General features: G+C 48.4%; 1 protein-coding gene across 2 annotated transcripts in view; it reads left to right on the forward strand.

The window, feature by feature from the left end:
* The first annotated feature begins 349 nt into the window (after positions 1-349).
* The window catches only part of Pnn (desmosome associated protein-like protein pinnin), a 71,228-nt gene continuing 49,518 nt past the window's right edge, over positions 350-22,059 (forward strand). The window contains exons 1-3 of one of the 2 annotated variants that reach the window (XM_067118303.1): positions 350-481; positions 1,287-1,379; positions 2,072-2,267. In XM_067118303.1, the coding sequence (XP_066974404.1) occupies positions 363-481; positions 1,287-1,379; positions 2,072-2,267 (408 nt within the window). In that variant the 5' untranslated portion in view covers positions 350-362. The remainder of the gene's footprint in view (positions 482-1,286; positions 1,380-2,071; positions 2,268-22,059) is intronic. The other variant, XM_067118304.1, reaches the window with a different exon arrangement.

Below are 22,059 nucleotides of genomic sequence, written 5' to 3' on the forward strand. Positions count from 1 at the left end.
TATATATATATATATATATATATATATATATATATATATATATATATATATATATGTTAGATATGTAAATGTAAAGATTAATAATGTCCGCTTCCCGAAATCGCTGTATTCCCACACCGAACTGTGCTTAGATTTTAAGTACCCATTACGTACCGTCACATTAATAATTTTTTAAGCATTTACTGCGTAGATTTTAAAATTTTTTTCAAGTATTATCATAGTACAAATCATTTTAGTTAAATAATTTAAGGTATTAATTTGAATTAAATTGCGTTCTTACGCTGTTCAAATAGATAAGAGCGCGGAAATATCCGTAGCCTCACCCGTAATTAGCTACCACACTAGAATCTTTAGTCAATACAATGGCGGCCATGTCGTTGGTGTCCACAATCCAATCGGAAATCGAAAAAGCTCAATTAAATTTAAAGGACGTTGATGAAAACCTTCGTAAATTAACAGGACGTGACTTTAATGATACGAAGTAAGTTGCAAAAGTTGGCAAAGAACATTGGAAGTGTAGTTAGCGCGTACAGTTATCCGTCGGGATTTTCTGTGGCGTGGCGATGCCTCTGTAATGCTTATGGGACGGTAGGCCGAATGTAAACAATTATCAGTTACCACCTGCATTGTCTAGAATTTAATTGTGATCACCCTGATGGTTATGTTTAAGTAATCCTACAGTTGAGGGGTCCGAATTCACTGCATTACGTAAGGTCAAGATCAGCACGTAGCCTATATCAAATATTTATTGAATTGGGTAGTTTGCAGGACAGCTGGACTAGGCTGCCTCCGGACGGAAGCCAAGTCATTGGCTCCCATGTTTAGTGTTACTTGCTGGTACCCCCCCGGGCCGGGTCAGGGCACGGCGCCCTGGGTGAGGTTAGGAAGGTAAGGTCATTTTAGGTCGGGACCTGGCTTTTAGGGAAGGTTAGGTTTGTTTACGTATGTGGAACCTGACCCGTCGTTTTGTAGCCCCCCTCCCCCCAAATCAGTCCAACATATTTGTAAATCAGTAGCCTAAACCTGTAGGCTTTACGTGGTATTAATGTTGGCCTTTGCCCCAGAAGTAAAAGACATGCATGTTATTTACATATACATTGGGAATGATTATCCGTAGTTTAATCACTTAGCCTACACATATAAATCATAAAATTTTGCTGACAACAAGCAGTAGGAAAGGCTAGTGAACCAGTGTAAGAAATCGTTTGGTGTAGGTTATAACATGACATGCTACGTATAAATACCCAATATAGTACTTATATTTAATAACTCAATTAATATTTCAGTCAGCGTCCAGACCAGAGAAGATCACGAGTTTCTTCGGGTAACAGAGATGAAGAACCTCCAGCCAAGCGAAGACCCCAAGGGGTTTTTGCCAGGTTAGAATCTCCGTGAATTCTCTTGGTAAAACTATAGAACAACTCTGCACGGCTTATTAAGTGTTGCTGGTGAAGGTGTTGTTTATTGGCGGTCAATTATTATTAACCTCACATCTTCATTGGAAACCCTTTGGGAACAGGGTTTTGGGTGGGATAAAACACAGGGAGAGAGAATGGACTTCATGTTGGTATGATGGTCACCCTGGAATGGTTGTGTGCATAAGCAAATGCATATGGGAGCCATGTGTTCAAGAAGGGATTGGCTAAGGAAACTATTACAAAAGGAACTATACTAACATAACCTAACCTAGTAGGCCGTGTTATTTAGCTGGGGGTGGCCCAGGGAAGGAAACTCTACTTTTTACCAAAAGTTCCCCTATAACACTGAGCATGTGCGATAGCATTCCAGGATGGCCAGCATACAATAGTGTATCAGTTCTAAGGTTAATTACAGTCAGCTGCCAAAATATAACTTTAGATTCTTAATAAGGAACCAAAATACCATAGAAAAACTCAATTTCCAAGGTAATAAGCCGTGCGGATTTTTACTATAGTTCTACCATTCTTTCAATCAGCAGTGCTTGAAGCAGTTTTAATATGGAAAATATTTGCTGTTTATTATTTAATGCTCTCTTAGCTAAAGCCATACTAGAGTTGTGTATTTTATACGAACTTGTATTTCACATCATCAGGCTGGGGGGAGTTGTTCTAGAGCAACATTATCAGGAATCTCGTGGTAGAGGACGAGGTTTCCGACGTGGTAGTGATGGAAGCGAACCAAGAGGTGGTGATGGGAGGGGTGATTTACGAGCCGAGATTCATGGAGGAGGAGAAGCACGTACTCGACGAGTCCAGGAGGTGGTAGAGGAGGATGAGAAAACTCCTAAGGTATAAATAATTTGATTCTGGATCTTGTATCTTGAGTAATTGTTTGTTAGGCTTGGTGTCAATGTTGTAGAGAGTAAATCTTGGTTGTTCCGACACAATATACAAACCGTCGGTCCTTTACTTTAGGAATTACTTTCAGGGGTAGGCTGGAAATGGCCCTTAAACTCTTGAGCAAGGTGGTTAGGCAGTAACTACCGCCAGGTAGGCGGGGATACCCGCCTGCCCGGATGTAAACATTCCAGTTTGCTTTCGGCTGTCATGTGTTGCTGATGTGTTTTCGTTCTCTCCGCCTGACTGTCATTAAGCTCTTATTATCCCGGTGGGATCTTTCTGTATTTTTGTTTATATATACGTTTGTTTGATATTTATTAATACAAACCCACCATTTGTGATAACCTTGTGTAAGCCGTCGTTCCCTGCCTGTGTCTTGGGTTTGACGGCCAAGGGCGTAACTGGAGTAGCGTAACCAAGTGGTAATGCTTCTCTTCCAGCAGCCCTTTACGTAAATACTGAAGGCGCCCCTGTACTTTCAGAGATATAGTGGGGACATAATATCTTCACTCCCCTACATTCATCGGGACATAAGAGTTCATTCCCTTCTTGGCTTCCGCCCTCCATGTATAAGGGGCATCACTAATTTCTTCCTACTTATGCTGAGTGTTGCTCGCCGCCTGTGCTTGGAGAATTACAGGCCGGGTGGGAGGTTGTGGGCGTCATCAATAAGTTCCGCTTCCATGGCACCCTTGGTGGCCTCCCCTCCATCCTTTTTTCTCTTCCTGTAGGTTCTTCCTTCTCCCCTTTAGTAGATCTCTCCTTCGCCCTCTTCGCTCGCTCGTCGGGCGAAGACCAGGGGCGGGGAGCGATTGGGTGACCTCGTCTAGAGCACCTCCTCCCGCTGTGTAGGGCAGTTCCCCTTGTAGCGGGAGGAGCCTCCCTCTACTAATCATCTTACTTTTCTTTCAAGTTGACAGTGAGCATCACAGACACAGCAGTAGTTGGCTGGATATATCAAAGAATATCTTGCATGAAGCAGTCCCGACATTCATTCAGTGTTACTTCGGGATCGACCACAATTCCTGGTTAGATAACATATTTCCACGTCGGGATCGCTCTGACTCCGTTCCCGCTGATGTGGATCGATCGCTGTCATTGTTGGTTTTCATGTATGCTGTTGCAATGCCTCCTGCGTATCTATGGTCCATCTGTTCCTGCTGTTCTCTGTGTTATGCTCTTGTCAACTCGACGACAGTCTCTGGGCTGCTCTTCCTGGTCTCCTGCCACAGCCGCCCGGATCGTTCCTGTCGCTGCTGGTGACTTTCAAATGACATTTCTGTCCGTTGCAGTAGCTCCTGCCTTCCGAACCGCTAACGTAGCTCCTGCATCGAATGTCCTGATGGTGCCCGCTACTTCTCTTAGTGGTTGTGCCCGGGGCTGCTTCCGTTGTGTTCCTGCCAGCTGCCCTGGAGGTTACGATGTCAGCCATCCTGTAGAAGATGTCGGCGTGAAGATGAAGGAATTCGCCCTGTTGAGGTGATGTTCCAGGCCGTTGCAGTAGCTCCTGCCTTCCAAACTGCTGCAGTAGCTCCTGCATCGGCTGTCCTGATCATGCCTACTGCTTCTCCTGGTGGTGGTGTCCTGGCAGCGTCCGTTGTGTTCCTGCCGGACTACCCTGGAGGTTACGATGTTTTGTGTCCACCATCCTGTAGAAGATGTCGGAGTGAAGGTGAAGGAAGCTGTCCTGTGGAAGTAGCCGCCGTCTTCTTCATCTTATCTCTGATTTCGTCTTCTGCTGCGTCTTCCCTTCCTCTCCCGAGGTCTAAGGGGGTCCCGAGAATCAGACAGACCTCCGTCAGCCAAAGGAGAGGAATGCTGCTGCTTCCCCTTGATGCCCTTGGACGTCTAGGGACTGCCTCCTTCCGAGGAGGCAGTGGGTCTCTCGTTGGCTCTTCCCAACCTTCGGGTTAGGAAACCGATTCGCATAGCCCAGGGTTTTGTGTTTCGGAAGCCGCGGGCGCGCAGACCTCAGTTTGCGATCCCGTTCCCGAGTCTTAGAGGTTCCGCCTCTAAGATGGGGGCTGCTTTGGGCGCTCGTTCACGAGCCGCTCCAGGTGCTCGAGATTCTATGGAATATCGAGTATCCCGATCTGGTCTGGAGAGATTTTCCTGGACCCAGTTCGGGAGCAGTGCGAGAGAAAGGGCCGAGGCACCCAGGTGTCTCGGCTCCTCTTTCTGCCAGCACTGCAAGCACTCCCCGAGTGTTTGCCAGTGCTCGGTCGGGTTCCCAACCTGGTGTCTCAATCCTGTCGGTTCGAACATCAGAAGAAGCAGGGAAGAGATTCACTTCGGGAGTCCTGCGGGACTTCTAAGGGACTGACTCTCTTCCGGGAGAAAAGTTTCTCTCATTGGCTCTTCCCGATTCACATTCTCCTGTGGGATCTTGCGTTTCGGGGGCCGCAAGAGCGCGGCCTCTCGAGGCCACACCCTCGTTGCCAGTCTTGGAAGTCTGCGTCTAAGACTGGTTCTGTGCTTGGCTGTTTCAATCTATTAGGAAACAAAGCAGCCGCTCCCAATTTTTGGGAGTCTCGTGGGTAGCTCTCAAGCGCTCTCCTTACAAGAGGCACAGTACAAGAGAAAGTGCCAAGACACCCTGGGGTCTGGGTGCGGAGACGCCGGAGTGTCTGGGTGCCGAGACGCCAGATGTCTCAATACTGCCCGCCAGCTGCTTCGGTTGTTCGGGCGGGCTTCATTCTTGTGTCTCGAACTTTAGGGTTCGAGCATGCAAGATAGCAGGCACAGAATTCCCCTTCGACCTTCTTCTCGAGGGGCCTCGGCCTCAAAGGAGTTTAGAGTTTGGGAAACCAGCAATTGTTCACAGCAGACGAGTCCGGCCTGCCCAGTTACAATTGCGTTCGCGCAATTGGCCCGGTTCGGCCCCTGGTCGCACTTACGAGACTGGCTCGGTTCGACTCGGCTTGCCCCGCCTGCCTCCCAGTCCACCGCATACCAACCAGCTGGATCACGTTTGCGTGATCGGCTTGGTCCTACACGGTTTTTTCCGATTCGGGTTCTCGGCTATGTTCAAGTGAACTTTTTGCTTTTCCCAGGAAAGCGCTTTGCCACGGCACAAGTGCTCTTCTTCCCCCTTCTGTTGATTATCGCTCACGGTCCACCTCTCCTGCTTATCTTACTGGCAGGACAGGTAGGGATACTCTTTTCTCCTCACCTGTTCTCTTCTCCTCTCGGTTGTTCCGAGAGGCGCAAGACGGACAGAGAGAGCTCCGACGAAATTTTCTTCGGAATTCGGCTGCTTGGCGTGCTTTGGGTATCAGTCCCCCGATTCTCTCGTATTATAACCAGGTAGCCGAGGAGGGTTTCATGGGATCTGTCAAGGTCTCCCTCCAAGGGGAGAGGTACAGGAGTTTCACGCATCGGAAACAGCGAGGGTCTTCCTCTTCAAGTTACGATCGCCCCCATGTTTTCAGAGAACTTCGTCCTGCGGCTCCCCCAATGAATAACCTTCATCACTCGCAACCCTTGCAGTTCCCGAGGGGCCGAGAGTGTCAGGGACCACCGCAGTCCTGGCTTCCGAGAGCATTCTCGACCTGATGAATTCTTTTCTTCGAAGGAGTTAATTCAGGTCGAGACACCAAGCTTCCACCCCTGCCTTTGACAGAATGTGAATTCTTCTTGCCTCGGAGGGTCTTGCCGACTGCAGTTTTTTGGGCAATTCTGGTGCTAAGAAGAAGGACTTTGTCCCAATTCGGATCTCCGTCATAAGAGGACTCCCCTTTGTCTTATTCGCTCACTTTGTCGGACGTGGAACAACAGGGGCCGGACAATCAGGATGACCTCTTCTCTGGGGCCCTTCCCCCCCCCCATTGACCCGACTTTTTCTTCAGGTTTGGCGGTAGAGACTTCTCTCAGGGGGCAGGCTATGGATTTGACTTCAACCTGGCTCCACCTGGGTCTCCCTGGTGTCCCATCACTGGAGGGTCTCCTCACACCGCAGCTACTGCAACCACCAGCACTGTGACAATGACAGCTTTCTCCAAGATGCCAGTGACTGTCTCGTCTCAAGGTGACCGCCGTGCCAGCATCTCAGCACGCAACGCCTCTGCTCCTGGCTTTTCCATGGCCCTGTTGTCTCAGCCTGGACCCTCGATGATGGTGACCTTTTCTGTGCCTCATCTAATGGTTCCAGTTCCAGGCTGGCAGATGGAGGAGCCAGGACATGCCAAGAGCCAGGGAAGCCAGGAAGCATTGGGGGACTTGACCACTTCCTGAAGAAGATGACGAAGAAGAGGTCTAGGAAGGTGTCATCGTCTTCATCTTCGTCGTCGTTGTCTGCTACTTCCTCCCTTCTTCCAAGGCTCATTGGTCGAAGAAGAAGGCTGTCTCCCCCCCCCCCCTCCCTCCCCAAAGAAATCCCATTCTGGGACTCCTAAGTGACTACCTCCCTCCACAGGGGAAGCAGTGGGATCTCTCATCGGCTTTTCCCGTCTTTCGGGTGCAAGTTCTCACCAGCCAGCTGTGCATTCGACTCCACCCAGTCCCCGATCACCAGCCTGGCTCAGTCGAGTTGAGTGCTCGGCTTGGCTTGCGTGAACCGCTGTGCTCTCCTCGGGACAGTGCTTCACCAAGGCGAAAGCACTCTCTGGACCCGGGTTGCCATCATCACCGCGGGTTGATGACCGCTCTCGGCCTGCTCCTCCTGCTGGTTCCGCCAGCAGGACTAGTCGGGGTGCCCGATCCTCCTCACCTGTCCCCTCAACCTCCTGGGGTTTCCCTTGGAGGGGCGAGTTGGAAGGAGGAACTCTGGAGACTCCTATCCCCAGAGTTTGACTACAAAGGCATACGTTTTGGCTCGGTCCTCGGATCGACCAGGTCGTATGCCTGAGTAGTGCAGGAAGGGTCTAAGGGGTCTGCCGAGGTTCTCCTGCCTGCCAGGAGAGTAGATTGGGAAGGCCGCACCCTGGAAGGACTCGAGGGTCCACTCCCCCAGGGTGCAGACACCCCTGAAATACAGAGGACTTTTGCAGAGGTCATTGCGCTGATCTGTCAGCACAACGACCTTGGGGAAGGGACCACGGCCTCATCTGTGGATTGTCCTTCGTGCCTTGAATCTTTCTGAAGTCCAAAAAAGGAACCCAAGGTTTTGGAGGGGCCGCCATGGTCCACGCTTACCGAAGGACTTCTTGATCAAATAAATAATCTTGTATCTGGGCAAGATTATTCATTTTATTCGGATAAGCTGCTTCCTCCTCTTCTGCCTCAACAGAAGTGCTTCTGTACGCCCTCGGAGAGGGCATTGCCAACCAAGCAGATTGACCCGGACCTGGTGTGTCTGGGCCCGGGTCTCTCACTGCAGCAGCTTACTGCGGAAGGAATCTCCCTCTCGCAGCAAGAAGCAGTGACCCTGGAAGCCACCACTATGGCGGCTTTCTAGGCAGTTTCCTGGCTGGATCTGTGGTCATTCACAGTATCCAAAGTGGTGGCCTCCTCGGACGCTATCTTGCTAGGGGAGGACTAGAGAGAGACATTGTCCTTTCGTCCTTTCTTGTTTCGCCAGGTCTGTAGGTCCCGAGTCGGCAGTGACCCTATGGAACAGACCGTTGCTGGGTTCTGCTTCTCTCTTCCCTGGAGAGCTGGTAGATGGTGTGGTGGACAAGCGTCGGGCCAAAGACAGCGACCGCCTTGTCCACCAGGCAGTGGCCAAGACCTCCAGGTCTTCGCGCTCCATTGCGACTGGGCCTTCGGGCCAGGCTAGCACTTCGTCACCCCCCAAGAAGTCCCAGTCTTCAAAGGGTTCCTGTGGGAACACCGAGCCTTCTTCTTCCACTGGGAAGGGTGGGCAGTCACACCCCTTTCAGCCCTCTTTCCAGTCCAATAAAGAGGGCAAGGCGAAGAAGAAGGGGAAACGCTAGGGCAGCGTTCCCCTCCAGCTGCTGGGCAACATGGCAGCGATACTGAGACGATACCTGGGTAGTGGATGCCCTTCGGGAGGGATATCTACTCCCCTTCGAGTCTCAGCCACCCTTCACCAAATCTCTGGTCCGTCTCCGCACCTACGTTCCTGGTTCAACAAAGGATCTTGTACTCATGCAAGAAGTTCAAGCCATGCTGAGCAAGAATGCTGTGGAAGTTGTTTCAGATCGGTCCCCAGGCTTTTACAGCCATGTCTTTCTCATGAAGAAAACTTCGGGGGCTGGAGACCAGTCATAGACCTCTCTCCCCTGAACTGATTCGTTTGCCAGACTCAGTTCACGATGGATAGGGCTCATTCCGTGCTCGCCTTCATCAGGGAGAACGACTTCATGCTTAAGGTGGATCTGAAAGATGCGTACAGTATTTCCAAATACCCATCCATCCATCCCCCCGCAAGTATTGTAAACCCCCGTATTCGCGGGGATGCGTACTACACCTCCTGTGAATAGCTAAAATCCGTGAATACTTAAACCCCTTCCAAAAACACTTAGAACTGCCTATTTTGAAAGTTCAAAGACAAAAAAAAAAAAAAAACTAAAAATGCTTATACACGGTATTATCCTACTTACGATGGGGTTAGGTTCCAAAAAACCCATCGTTTGTTGGAAAAAACGCATCTTGAATAAAGCCTAGCCTACACTACGGTATTCAGTACCATGTACACATATATGGTAGCCTAGCTGTACTCTACACATAAACAGTATAGTAATTATTATTATCAGCTAATTCTGTAGGTTCATGCAGATTGACTTATGATAATTCAATACAAAGAGAAATTGAATAACAAATAAGAATTAGCTTAGCCTACACTATGGTATATCGTATACGTATCGGTAGCCTAGCCTACATTATGCTGTACTCTGTATTCACAAATTAATATCGTATTATACAAACATCAACATAACGAATATGCATCTTTTCCATGGATCTTTTAAAATGTTATGCTTTACTTCACTGTATCCAATAATTTGTTCCGACATGATATGCAAACCATTGGTCCTTTACATTAGGAATTACTTTCAGCATAGGCTGGAACAGCCATTAAACTCTTGAGCAAGGTGGTTAGGCAGTAACTACTGCCAGGTAGGCGGGAGTACCCGCCTGCCCGGATGTAAACATTCCAGTTTGCTTTCGGCTATCATGCGTTGCAGATGTGGTTTCGGATCTCTTCACCTGACTGTTGTTAAGCTCTTTATTACCCTAGGGGATCTTAATGTATTTTTGTGTATATATTACGTGTGTTTGATATTTAATAATACAAACCCACGATTTTTGATAGCCTTGCATAAGCCGTCGTTCCTCTGCATCTGTGTCTTGGGTTTGACGGCCAAGGGTGTATTTAGAGGGGTGTAACCGAGTGGTAATGCTTCTCTTCCAGTAGCCGTTTATTAGATACTGAAGGCGTTCCCCTGTACGTTCGGAGATATTTGTTGGGACGTAATGTCTTTGCTCCCCTACATTGATTGGGACATAAGAGTTCACTTCCTTTCTTGGGCTCCCTCCCTCCGTGTACTTCCTTCCTACTTGTGCTGAGTGTTGTTTTCGCCCCCTGTGCTATAGAGAGTTGTTGGGGGGAGGTTGCGGGCGTCATAGATAAGTTCTGCTTCCACGGCACCCTTGGTGGACTCCCCTCCTTCCTTCTCTCTCCCTGTAAGGTCCTCCTTTTCTCTTCTTCGGTAGAGATCTCTCTCCTTTGCCCTCTTTATTCACTCGTCGGGCGAAGACCGCAATGTTGGGGGGTCGGCCTCTGGGCAGTTGGGTGACTGCTTCTAAGGGGCCTCCTCTCGTTGCGTAGGGCAGTTCCCCTCGTAGCAAGAGGAGTTTCCCTCTACTAATTATCTTTGCTTTTTCTTTCAGGTTGACAGTGAGCATCGCAGGCATGGCAGTAGTTGGCTGGATATCTCAGGGGATATCTTGCATGAAGGAGTCCCGATGTTCATTTAGTATTGCTTCGGGATTGACCACAGTACCTGGTTGGAATGTCATAGTTCCACGTCGGGATCATTCCAACTCTGTTCCTGCTGATGTGGATCGATCACTGTCATTGCTGGCCTTCATGTATGCCGTGGCACTGACTGCCTCTTGCATATCTGTGGTCCATCTGCTCCTGCTGTTTCCTGTGTTATGCTTCTGTTAACTCGACGACAGTCTCCAGGCGACTCTTCCTGGTCTCCTGCCACACCCATCCTGACCATTCTTGTCACTGCTGGTGACATTCCTGGCCTTTGCTCTAGCTCCTGCCTTCCAAACCGCTTCCATAGCTCTTGCATCAGCTGTCCTGATTGTGCCTGCTGCTTCTCCTGATGGTGGTGTCCTGTGCCGCTTCCATTGTGTTCCTGCCTAGCTGGCCTGGAGGTTACGATGTCCGCCATCCTGGAGAAGATGGAGTGAAGGTGGAGGAAGTCACCCTGTGGAAGCGACGTTCCTGGCCGTAGTGGTAGCTCCTGATTTCCGAACTGCTTCCGTAGCTCCTGTGTCAGCTATCCTGATCGTGCCTGCTGCTTCTCCTAGTGGTCGTGTCCTGGGCGACTTCCGTTGTGTTCCTGCCTAGCTGCCCTGGAGGTTACGATGTTTCATGTCAACCATCCTGTAGATGTCGGAGTGAAGGTGAAGGAAGTGGCCCTGTAGAAGTAGCCGATGTCTTCTTCAACTTATCTTCGATTTCATCCTCTGCTGCCTCTTCCCTTCCTCTCCTGAGGTTCAAGGGGGTCCCAGGAACCGTACAGACCTCCGTCGGCTGAAGAAGAGGAAGGCTGCTTCTTTACCCTTGATACCCTTGGACGTTTATGGGTTGCCTCCTTCCGAGGAGGCAGTGGGTCTCTCGTTGACTCTTCCCAACCTTCAGGTTAGGAAACCGATTCACATACCCCTGTGTTTTGTGTTTCGGGAGCCGCGGGTGTGCCGACCTTGGTTTGCGATCCCATTCCCAGTCCTAGAGGTTCCGCCTCTAAGACGGGGGGGGGCTGCTTCAGGCACTCATTTGCGAGCCGTTCCGAGTGCTGGAGATTCGGTGGAATATCGAGTATCCCAATCTGGTCTGGAGAGTACTCTCCGCGGCCCAGTTCAGGAGCAGTGCGAGAGAAAGGGCTGAGGCACCCAGGTGTCTTGGCCCTTCCTGCCAGCACCACGAGCACTCCCCGAGTGCTTACCAGTGCTCGGTCGGGTTCCCAGAAGAAGCAGGGAAGAGATTCCCTTCGGGAGTCCTGTGGGACTTCTAAGGGACTGACTCTTCTGGGAGACAAGTTTCTCTTGTTGGCTCTTCCCGCCCTCGGGCGGGGAACCAATTCGCATTCTCCTGCGGGTTCTGGCGTTTCGGGAGCCTTGAGAGGCCGCGCCCTGGTTGCCAGTCTTAGAAGTCTGTGTCTAAGACTGGTTCTGTGCCTGGCTCTTTTCGATCTCTCAGGGAACTGAAAGCAGCCGCTCCCAATTTGCGGGAGTCTCGTGGGTCACTCAAATCCTGTGAATCACAAGCACTCTCCTGACGAGAGAAAGTCCCGAGACACCGAGGTGTCTGGGTGCCGAGACTCCAGGTGTCTGGGTGCTGAGATGCCAGGTGTCTCGATACTGCCCGCCAGCTGCTTTTGTTGCTTGGCCAGGATTCATCCTCATGCCTTGAACCTTAGGGTTCAAGCATGCAGGATAGCAGACACAGAATTCCCCCTTGAACCTTCTTCTTGGGGGGCCTCGGCCTCGAAGGAGTTTAGAGTTCGGGAAACTAGCAATAGTTCACGGTAGACAAGTTCCGCCCTGTCCAGTTCCGATTGTGTTCGCGCAGTCGGCTCAGCTTGCTCGCCTGCCCAGCCCCTGGTCACACTTGTGAGACTGGCTCTGCTCAGCTTGGCTCGGCTCGACCCGCCTGCTTCCCAGTCCACTGCATACCACCCTTGGATCGCATTTGTGTGATTTGCTCGGCTCGGCCCAACTCATTTCTTCCGAATCGGGTTCTTGGCTCTGTTCGAGTGAGCTTTCGGCTCTCTCCAGGAAAGCGCTTTCCTTCCCACATGTGGCAGTACTCTCCTTCGGTTGATTATCGCTCATGGTCTGCCTCTCCTGCTGGTCTTACTGGCAGGACAGGTAGGGGTACTCTTTCTCCTCACCTGTTCACTTTTCCTCTCAGTTGTTCTGAGAGGCGCGAGACAGACAGAGAGAGCTCCGATGAATCTGTCTTCGGAGTTCGGCTGCCTGGCGTGCTTTGGGTGTCGGTCCCCCGGTTATCTCGTAGTGCAACCAGGTAGCCGAGGAGAGTTTCATGGGATCTGTCAAGGTCTCCCTCCAAGGGGAGAGGTACAGGAGTTTCACGCTTCAGAAGCAGAAAGGGTCTTCCTCTTCAAGTTGCGATGGCCCTCGTTTTCTGGAGAACTTTGTGCCAATTCGTCAGCACGAGGATCCCTGGGACAGGACCACAACTCCCCCAGTGAATAATCTTCACTACTCGCAACCCTTGTAGTTCCCAAGGGGACGAGAGTGTTGGGGGCCGCTGCAGTCCTTGCTTCCGAGAACGTTCTCGACCAGATGAATTCTTTTCTTCAGAGAAGGAGTTCATTCAGGTCGAGACACCAAGCTTCTCCCCTGCTTTGACAGAGTACGAATTCTTCTTGCCTCGGAGGGTCTTGGTGACTGCACTTCTGTGGGAAATTCTGGTGCTAAGAAGGACTTTGTCCCAATTCAGATCTCCGGTTTTGTAAATTCCGAGTTGGTTCAACTCTTAAGAACAAACCTTTACTTGGTTCTGCCTTCCTCTTTCAGAGATTTGCCAGATACCTCGGTAACCAAGGTTCGTACCAGGGCACTGCCTTGTCCTTTGGACAATGGCCAAGACTTTTGGGTCTTAGTCATCTCAACTCGACCTTGAGTTCAAGCCAGCCCCCCTCAACTCCTAAGAAGTCCCAGGCTTCGGAAGAAGATTGCGGAACACATAGCCCTCTTCTTCCCTTCTAGGAAAATGTGCATAACTGTCTTTTCCACTCTCTTCTCCATAAGGAAGAAGGGAAGAGAGAAAGAAGTATCGACTGGGAAGAAGTTCTCCTATTGCTGATGCTTGGGTAAAAATGATACTTATCGAGTCTCTGGAGCTGGCAGCGACATTGGCGAGACCTGGGAATGGATTCCTTCAGAAGTATCTATTTCCCTTAGGTCTCGGCAATTCATTTCATCAAACTTCCATCCCTCTTCCTCTCCCATGCTCCCGATTCGGGAAATGCCAGCCCCGGCTAGAGCTAATTGTCTCGGTATCCTGTTATCTTGCAGAAGCTTCCCCATGGTGGAGAGTGGAGGTCTGCTTCCATTCCTCTATCCTTTCCTCTTCGAAGTATGAGGAAAGAGTTAGGCTAATGCTTGATTGAAGGAACCTTCGAATTTGCTTGAATATTCCCCTCACATCGTGTGTCTACTTAAGAATTCACTGATCAAGGAATAGGTGCACACTGGCAAGACTTTGTCTTGAACATGTGTGACTGAGACGATTAGTACCTTTTCATCACCATCCTGGGCTCAGGGCAGCCTTTTGGCCGTCCGAGAATTCAGGATGAGTTTTGCGACACTGTGGTTTCGTTGAACAAGAAAGCACAGTAGTGGCATTTGTTGACAAACAAAAGGTAATCGTTTTTTCCTCCTGTTTCATCTGTTGACATTTGCAGGCATTTGAGTGTTCTATAGTGCACTCGACAGCTCAATTAACCAGATGCATTCCCGGTGGGGATGTATTGGTAGGCGAGCTTGGCCTCGGGTTTGAGTGATCGGGACGGAACGTGCTGCTCACTCTTTTCTTCATGAAGAGACTGCTCGACCGAGAAATCCCTACCGTCTTTCTGTTGTCTCCCTGCACAACAAGTCAGTAGTTTTTCTTGCTCCTTCATACCAGACCCGGGGCCGCTACGGTGAGGCATGCTGTCTTTTTAGGGAAGAATTCGATATCTACATTTTTCCCCCCATTATTTGTCTGTTTCGCTAGGGGTTCACAAGCATTGCTCACCCCGAGTTACAGACAAATGCTGGAAGACTTCACCTTTCGCCCGACCTGATAGCCGAGGCATCGAGAAGAGTTCTGCTTGACCCAACCTCCTGTAGCAGTTCTTCAGGCAGTACATCCCTGTGTGTTCAGGACTGGGAGACCTTCCAGCTTTCCATGCAAGCTCAGGCTTTCTCGCCGAGCGGCAACGGATATAGCTGGATATCTCTTGAAGTCCTCTGCAACAATGTTCCAGGGACCGGATCCGTCTTCGCTGGTGGGTGTTGTTGATGGAACTTCTCAGGTCAGAGCCGCTCTTCAAGTCTGGACTTTCTCGTCTTCTCCACTGAGGGTTGCTTCTCTCCCTTTCATTTGTGAAGAACGTAGGCCCTTGCAACCTAGTCTTCTATCTGAAGTAGCCTTCTCCTCAGTCGAGATTTAGCTGCAGATGAGAAGCTGCTTCGGTCTTGCTGTCCCGGGGAACTGTTCCCTGGGTAGCATGTGACTCTCACTTAGGGTTCCTGTCCTGTGCTCTGCACACATCCTTATGAGAGTCGTCGGATAGAGATGTGCCCTCTTAGGATCATCTCTCATCTCGCTCCAGCCTTGGCATAGAAGATGGAAGAACTGGTGAAGGGGATCATACCTCGACTCCCTCTCGGATGTCGTAAGTGGACTCCGAATCCATCAGCATCTATTGTTGGGTTCGAGTCCTTCTTGTTCCCCTTCTCCTTGGACTTTGTATCAATGATCCAGATCAATCGTTACTTTGTCCTATTAGGGAGCTGTGGTACTTTCCGAAAGGGCTCGACATTCCTAAACTGGATGTCGTTGACGTTTTCGCTAGTACTGTCTCTCCCAAGGAAGACGTATCTAAGGACACATCTTTTTCCGGGCTTTGTGAAGCAATTGAAGGAGGTACTCAGCAGCTAGCGATGGCAATACTGGTACTTTTCACCCGAGAGCTCAGGAAGTCAATGGCTTGGTCCATCCCTCGCATCCAGAAGTTTCTGTCGGTCTGGAAGCAAGATGTGGCCTCATAGACCACACTCTTGTCTTCCTGTGGTCTTACCCACAGGCCCTTGGAACCTTTTTTCCTTGGTTCTGTGGTGGCTGCACAGCAAGTTGTGTTTTCTTACCCGGCTCCTTCAAGAGGACTAGTAGCATCTCGCCTAAGGTGTTGGTTCTGGAAATGAGAAGGATACAGAGAGTGACTGGCCTCTCTTCCTCCTCCTTCCCCATCTTCCTACTTCTTCTCCTTCGGGATGAGAATAGGACTTGAACCAATACTTGCTGGATCTGGCGCTGATGCGGTAAGACTACACATCAAGCACCCATTCTGTTTTTCTTCTAGAATCATAGAAGCAATTCCGCTCCTTCCTCTAGCAAGGGGAGGAAGGAGAGACTGGCAATAAAGGAACCCTATATTGGCTTTTCCTTACTGCCTCCGACTCTGGATCCTTCCAGCCTATTTCGTATGAGTTACGTTTCCTCACTCATGCGAAAAGGTCCAGTATCTGACATTTGATCTTGCAGTTCCTATACTCCGATCAATATGTCAGATGCTTGGTACTCCTCTCTCTTTCGACCAGGAGGAGTAGCCCAGGTGTGCAGAACTCCAGTCAGTTCAGGAGACTCACTCAGATTCCTCCCTCCAACCAGTGAGTCTTCCTAATGTAAAGGACCGACGGTTTGTATGTCATGTCGGAACAAATCACAGTTTTTGAAAGTAAATTGTCTTTTTCCTAACTATACAAACCTGAGGTCCTTTACATTACATAATATGCCCACCTCATGCCACCCTTCAGTCTGAACCTGGACTGAAAGGCAAACTGTAATGTTTACATCCTGGCAGGCGGATACTCGCCTACCTGACAGTAGTTACTGCATAACCACCTTGCTCAAGAGTTTAACGGCCGTTTCCAGCCTACGCTGAAAGTAATTCCTAATGTAAAGGACCTCAGGTTTGTATAGTTAGGAAAAATACAATTTACTTTCAAAAATTTTGATATTGTATATTGTATATTCTTACATTGTCTTTTGTGTTATAAATTGCAAGTACAGCGATCAATGGTTTGGTATGGAAACTGATTACGTGGCAAGTTTATTTTGCTGTATTTAGCCGAGTTCAGAGCGCTTTTCTTGCTTGTAGTTAGCGTAAATGAATCTCTAGATACTTTATTTTTATGGAACCAGGTTATTTCTCATTATACGAAGTGTTTTCAAGTTGAAATATAACTTAAATACGTCTTGTTGTGAAATTAATTCAACTATTTGTTTTGTTAATAGATGACGGCCGTTTGGGGCATGTTATTTTTGTGTAAAAAAAAATCAAGATTCCATTGGCTGTTTTCACTTGATTTCATCATAATACGAGCTTTATGTATTTATCTTTATCAGCATGAAAACAGCAGTAATATGTGTTCTTTCATGCCCAGTAGTTTTGATTAAAATACTTTCTCTCCAGTTTTATTTACAGTCAAGTTTCATCCATGTTGGCGATGCATGATAATTTATAGTCATTAGGAGTTTGTACATTGTTTTCTCCGCTTCACTTACAACTTGTAGCTTAAATTTAGCAGTATATTTCCTGGCCGACCTTTTATCCATAGTGAATAAGGGTATAATGTAAAAATATATCACTCCTATTCTACTTGACGGCATTTGTAGCACAACTACGGTAATTGTTTACTACCGTACAGTTGTTGATATACAAGCAAAACAGCTGTTGTTATCCGATTCGATTATAAGCAAAACAACAGTTTCTCGTTCAGTTGTTTATGGCTGTATGCATTTACGCAAGAGTATGACATTACTGACAATACTTTTATCATTCTCTTTTACTTTTTTAACGAGAAGATGGGATAAAGAGATGGAGGAAAAGAAGTTGGTCTATTGTAATTTGGTCTCTCGCTGCCTGATTGTATGTTGCTGCCTGCACCCACATGAAATTTTAAAATATTTTCTAAATATTGTCGTGTCGGTATTAATTGCTTATCGCATCGCAAAATCGAATTATCGTAACTCAAGCACTACCTAGGTACTTGAGTATTTTAATACTATTATCACAAATTTTCCACGAATAATGTGTAGAGTATACATATGTTCCATAGAGAAATCCGCGAATCGTGAGACCGAGAATACGGGGGGGTTTACTGTACCTTCACTTTATCCTTGGGGAGACGGTGTTCCAATTCAGGGCACACTGTTTTGGGCTGTCAACCACTCCTTAGGTGTTTGCGCTAGTGTTTACCTTAGTGTCAACTTGGCCCCATTCTCATGGGATACATCTATTGAGGTATCTCGACAATTGGCTGGTCCTGGGAAGCTCCCGCTGGCGGTTGCTTCAGGACAAGAATCGGCTCCTCGAGTTTTGCCACGATCTAGGGATCTTAGTAAGTCTCAAGAAGTCAGATCTCGCCCCTGAACAGAGGATAGAGTACCTGGGCATGCTGATACAGTCAAACCACAAACTTACGCAAGGTTAGGTTCCAGAACCCCTCATGCAAGACGAATTTTTGCATAAGTTTGGCATGGTCTCAAAAAATGGAAATAAATGCTTATTTCTAAAGTTTAAACACTAAATGGGACCCCTATCATGCTCCCAAATTATTAAGCTAATTTTAAATGAAATTAAAGTTAATTTAATTTTATTTAAAAGTTAGCTTAATACATTACCCTTAAAAAAAGAAATAAATGGTTGACATAAAAATAGAGAGCTGGAAGAGAATTTTTCTCTCCCTCCCCTTCTGACTGATCTATTCTTAGAAGTCTTCTCAACCTCTTTTTAATAACTTCTTTATTCTATGTCTCTTTGTCTTTGTTCTGAAATGCCTTTTCATGAACAAACAGTGTTTTTTATTTGGACTAATACAGCTCATAGTTATTATGTCTCTGTGTTTTAGAATGTATTTTCCACACTACCGCATTTACACTTTGTAGATGGTACAGGTAAAATTAAATCAGTTTAAACTATCTACTGTACAGGTAAAGATGTACTGTACAGAGAAATAATAAGTTGTAAAAATGTGTGAGCACTAAACTCTATCGACGCCTTCATGGCGATTTAGGCGTTGTCCCCTTTGTTGCCAAATGTACTTCTCTCGAGTTTTTAAAGGCCTACCCTTCCCATTTACCCCTTTTAATCCGTGCTTCTGTCAAGAAGGTTTAACCTCCTTGGCGTTTGTTAATGTCTCCTGGGAGCAGTATACTTCTGGGTGTTCTCTATTGCCTTGACACTCCTTCGAAAATATTTCCATTCTTCCAGGTCTCTGGTTTTCATATAGGCCTCATTGAATCGCTTTTTGGACCTTCCTTGTGATTATCTCACGCTACTGGACTTCCGCACTTTTAATTTACTTGTTTTTGTGTCAATTTACTGTGTATATATATATGTCTATACATATACATATATTTACACATATACATATATATACATATATACAGAGAGAGAGAGAGAGAGAGAGAGAGAGCAATTGACATTTGAAAAGGACAGATAAGAGAGCGCAGCATAAATATACATAGGTTACACAAATAAGATTATCGGCAGCTATTTAATTTATCATCTACTCATAATATGGTCCTTCGTTTCTTTCCAGTTAGAGTATTCATAAAATTTTTCTATTCATATATCTTCTTTTCTTTACAGACTTAGTTCAAGTTTTGCCATTTACTCGGAATATTTAATTGTTTTTTCTTTGTTTTTGTATCAGTTTTTATCGTTATAACATACAAGATACCTTTGCATGAATGCCCATACCCGATGAAAAATATCTATTGTGTTTTATAGTCTTCATAAGGGTTTGTCAAAACAAATAGATGATTTGGGTCATGAATGTCATATTGATAATAATACACAAAAATGCCAGGACTATTTATGATCGATTTCTCGAGCCTGTGGATGAAGATTAATGCGGGAACGAGGACTTCCTTCCATGTTGTTTATAAGGCGACAGACTCCTTAATGAGTCAGTGAGTGTTTTGACTGACCTTCCCTTGTGGAGGCACGGGCTGTTTGACATCTTCATGCCCTGAGGTCAGCTTAACAGGTAAGAGAAGAACTGGCAGCGCTGGAAATTTTTTTGTCACGTTTAAGAATAAACGTGTTGTTTTATTGTTGTTAAATGCTAGAAAATTACGAGGGCCTTTAATAATTGACAAAAATTGATTAGCAACCAATTATATTTGTGTTGTATAACTTACGCTGCCTTCATATACCATACAACATGAGTGGGAATATTTGATGTGGCAGCGCCGGTCACCTCCCATGCCCTGCCCTTTTCGCCATGAAGGAGCCGATGGAGTATAACTATGAACGAAAGAGAGAGAGATAAGGGTTGTCCTTACTTAAGAGAGTGAAACTATTTATCAGTTATTACGAACACAGAGAATAACACGAGAGAGAGAGATAGAGATGTCCTTACTTAAAATATCAATTGTTCCCACACAAATACAAACCCTTGGTTCTTTACTCATATGGGATTACTTTCGGCGAAGCTGAACTGGCCGCTAAAGACTTAACAAGGCATTGTGGTGCTATTACTACCGGCCGGGTAGTTGGTTGGTAACAGTGGGGAACCCATGGTACCACCCTCCCGGCGTCACTCATTCACTTTACTTTCCGGCCTCATCTGATGCGGACATGTTTTCCTGCTCTCTGCTCGGACCTTCCTGGATGCAAAGCTTCAACTTTTTCACGGTGTGTTTGTTCCTGTTTTTCTTTTGGCTTGTTACTTTAGTATAACTGTGCGTGTTTGTAATTATGGACAGTCTATCACAAACCCATGATTTGGATAAGCCTGTGCACTGGGTATGTCCTGGTAAGGATAAGAAATGTGGCGCTTTCCGCTGTAGTGCGGATTCGAACCCTCACTCCGTTTGCTTAAAATGTAGGAAAGGGAACAAGGACCTCCCTGATTATACTGTTGATGAACCTTCCGATGAGTGTAGGCTTTGGTCCCCTGAGCGTCGGAAGGGCTGTCTTTGGCTCCTTCGACTCCGACGATTGCTAATCCTTCACAATCATATTTGAGCCCCGAAGCCCTCCCTTGCAGCCTATTCACAGCGCTGAATCTGTCTCCCTGTCCCCTGTGTCTGCACCCGCAGTCACAGAGGAGGCGAGATCGGTGGATCTAGCCTACACTCCTCTCAGTTCTCCCCCTCACCCAGAGTTGCTGATCCCTGGGTTGGGTGGGCCCCATACCCACCTTTGTCTTTCACAGGGTTGGTGTCTGTGCCAGGTTTAAGTCAGGTGTGGGAGTCGCTCAGGATGGTTGGCAGCCCTGATCTTCCTTTGCTCCTTGAGCATATCAACTCTGCTGCGCGGGCAGGAGTACTGCTCCCTCCCCCCACTACCCACACGGTTGACGCTCTCACAACCACCACCATCATCACTGTGCTGCCGGGGAGCGTGATGATCTCGGCTTCTCCTCCACCCAAACCATCATCCTTACCCAAGCCAGACAAAGGATCGTCAGGGAAGGTGCCCAAGACGTCTCGACTCCGAAGACATCGGGAGGAACCAAGAAGGGGTCCCCGCAGCCTTCTTTGTCTGTTTCAGCATCGAAGAAGGCTGGAACACGCCTAGGCAGTAGGGACAGCGGTCTCCAATCGGCAGTCCACACCCCTGCGTTGGTCTCTTCTGCACTCTCCAGTGTGGAGGATCGTCCAGCGTCAGAGCGTGGAGCGGCTGTGAGGAGGCCGTTCCCTGATCGTCAAGACTGTCGCTCACCCAGACGAGTAATTCCGTCTAGGCCTTCTTGCGAGGCTCCACCGCAGGTTGGAGATCGTGAGGGGTCCATGGCCTCCGCTGGTTACACCAGCTGACACGACGGTAGTGTTCGCTCTGCCTCTCCCGCCCCTCAACTTCCTCGGGATTCTCCGGGAGGAAACGGGGTCGGTAGGATTCCTGGGGCTGAGGCCCTTGTGCAGTCAACATCAGAGGCATCCGGTCCTTCCTCACTCCAAGCGAGCGAGAGGTCATGCGCCTCTGTTGTACGGGGCAGAGAGACGGGGTCTGTCTCAGGCTCTCCTGCGGGTGTGACCTTTCTGGATGACCGTCTCTCGGAAGGTCCACTTCCGAGAGACCCGGACACTCAGGAAATACAGAGGGCGTTTGTTGAGGTCGTTCGCTGGTCCCTCAGCACAACGGTCTGGAGGAACCACTTCCAACTCCTTTGGAAGAGTGGTCATCCAGGTTGGAGGAGTTTTACGCTTCCAAGAGGGAGCCCAAACCCTCCCTTGGTTTACCGTGGTCTCCCTTGGCAGATAGCATCCTCAAGCAGGGGAACGACTTGGTCTCCGGACCATTGTCTTCGCCTCGCTCGACTCGCTCTACCAAGCTGTTGCCTCCCCCTCTCCCGAAACAGAAGAGATACTACGTGCCTTCGCAGGGAGCACTGCAGCAGAAGGTTGTGGAACCGGGGCTAACTCGTCTAGCTCCTGGGGCCACTTCAGCTCAGCTAACGGGGGAGCCTGCGCTTCTCACGCAAGCTGAGCTGAATGCCTTGGGGGGTACGGCTCTGTCTGCCCTCCAAGCAATCTCCTGGCTCGACAACTGGGCCTTCGCGTTGTCGAGAATCGCGTCTTCGTCTGGCGCTCAGAGCAAAGACCTGACCTTCAGGAGTCTTTGCCAGTCTGGTGGGAAAGCCATTTCCTTTATAACCCACCAGACAGCAAACCTCTGGGCAAACCTGGTACTGAAGAGAAGGGATGCAGTGTTGTCTTGGATCTACAGATTATTGGGTGCCGAAGCTGCAGTCTCCCTGCGCAATGGACCCAGTCTGGACGCCACCTCCTTCTTCCCCAGGGGCGAGGTGGATGCTGCGGTGGACAAGAGGAAGGCCGACGAGCGCAACCGTT

This window comes from Macrobrachium rosenbergii, chromosome 16 (genome assembly GCF_040412425.1).
Source record: "Macrobrachium rosenbergii isolate ZJJX-2024 chromosome 16, ASM4041242v1, whole genome shotgun sequence".
Classification (NCBI taxonomy): domain Eukaryota; kingdom Metazoa; phylum Arthropoda; class Malacostraca; order Decapoda; family Palaemonidae; genus Macrobrachium; species Macrobrachium rosenbergii.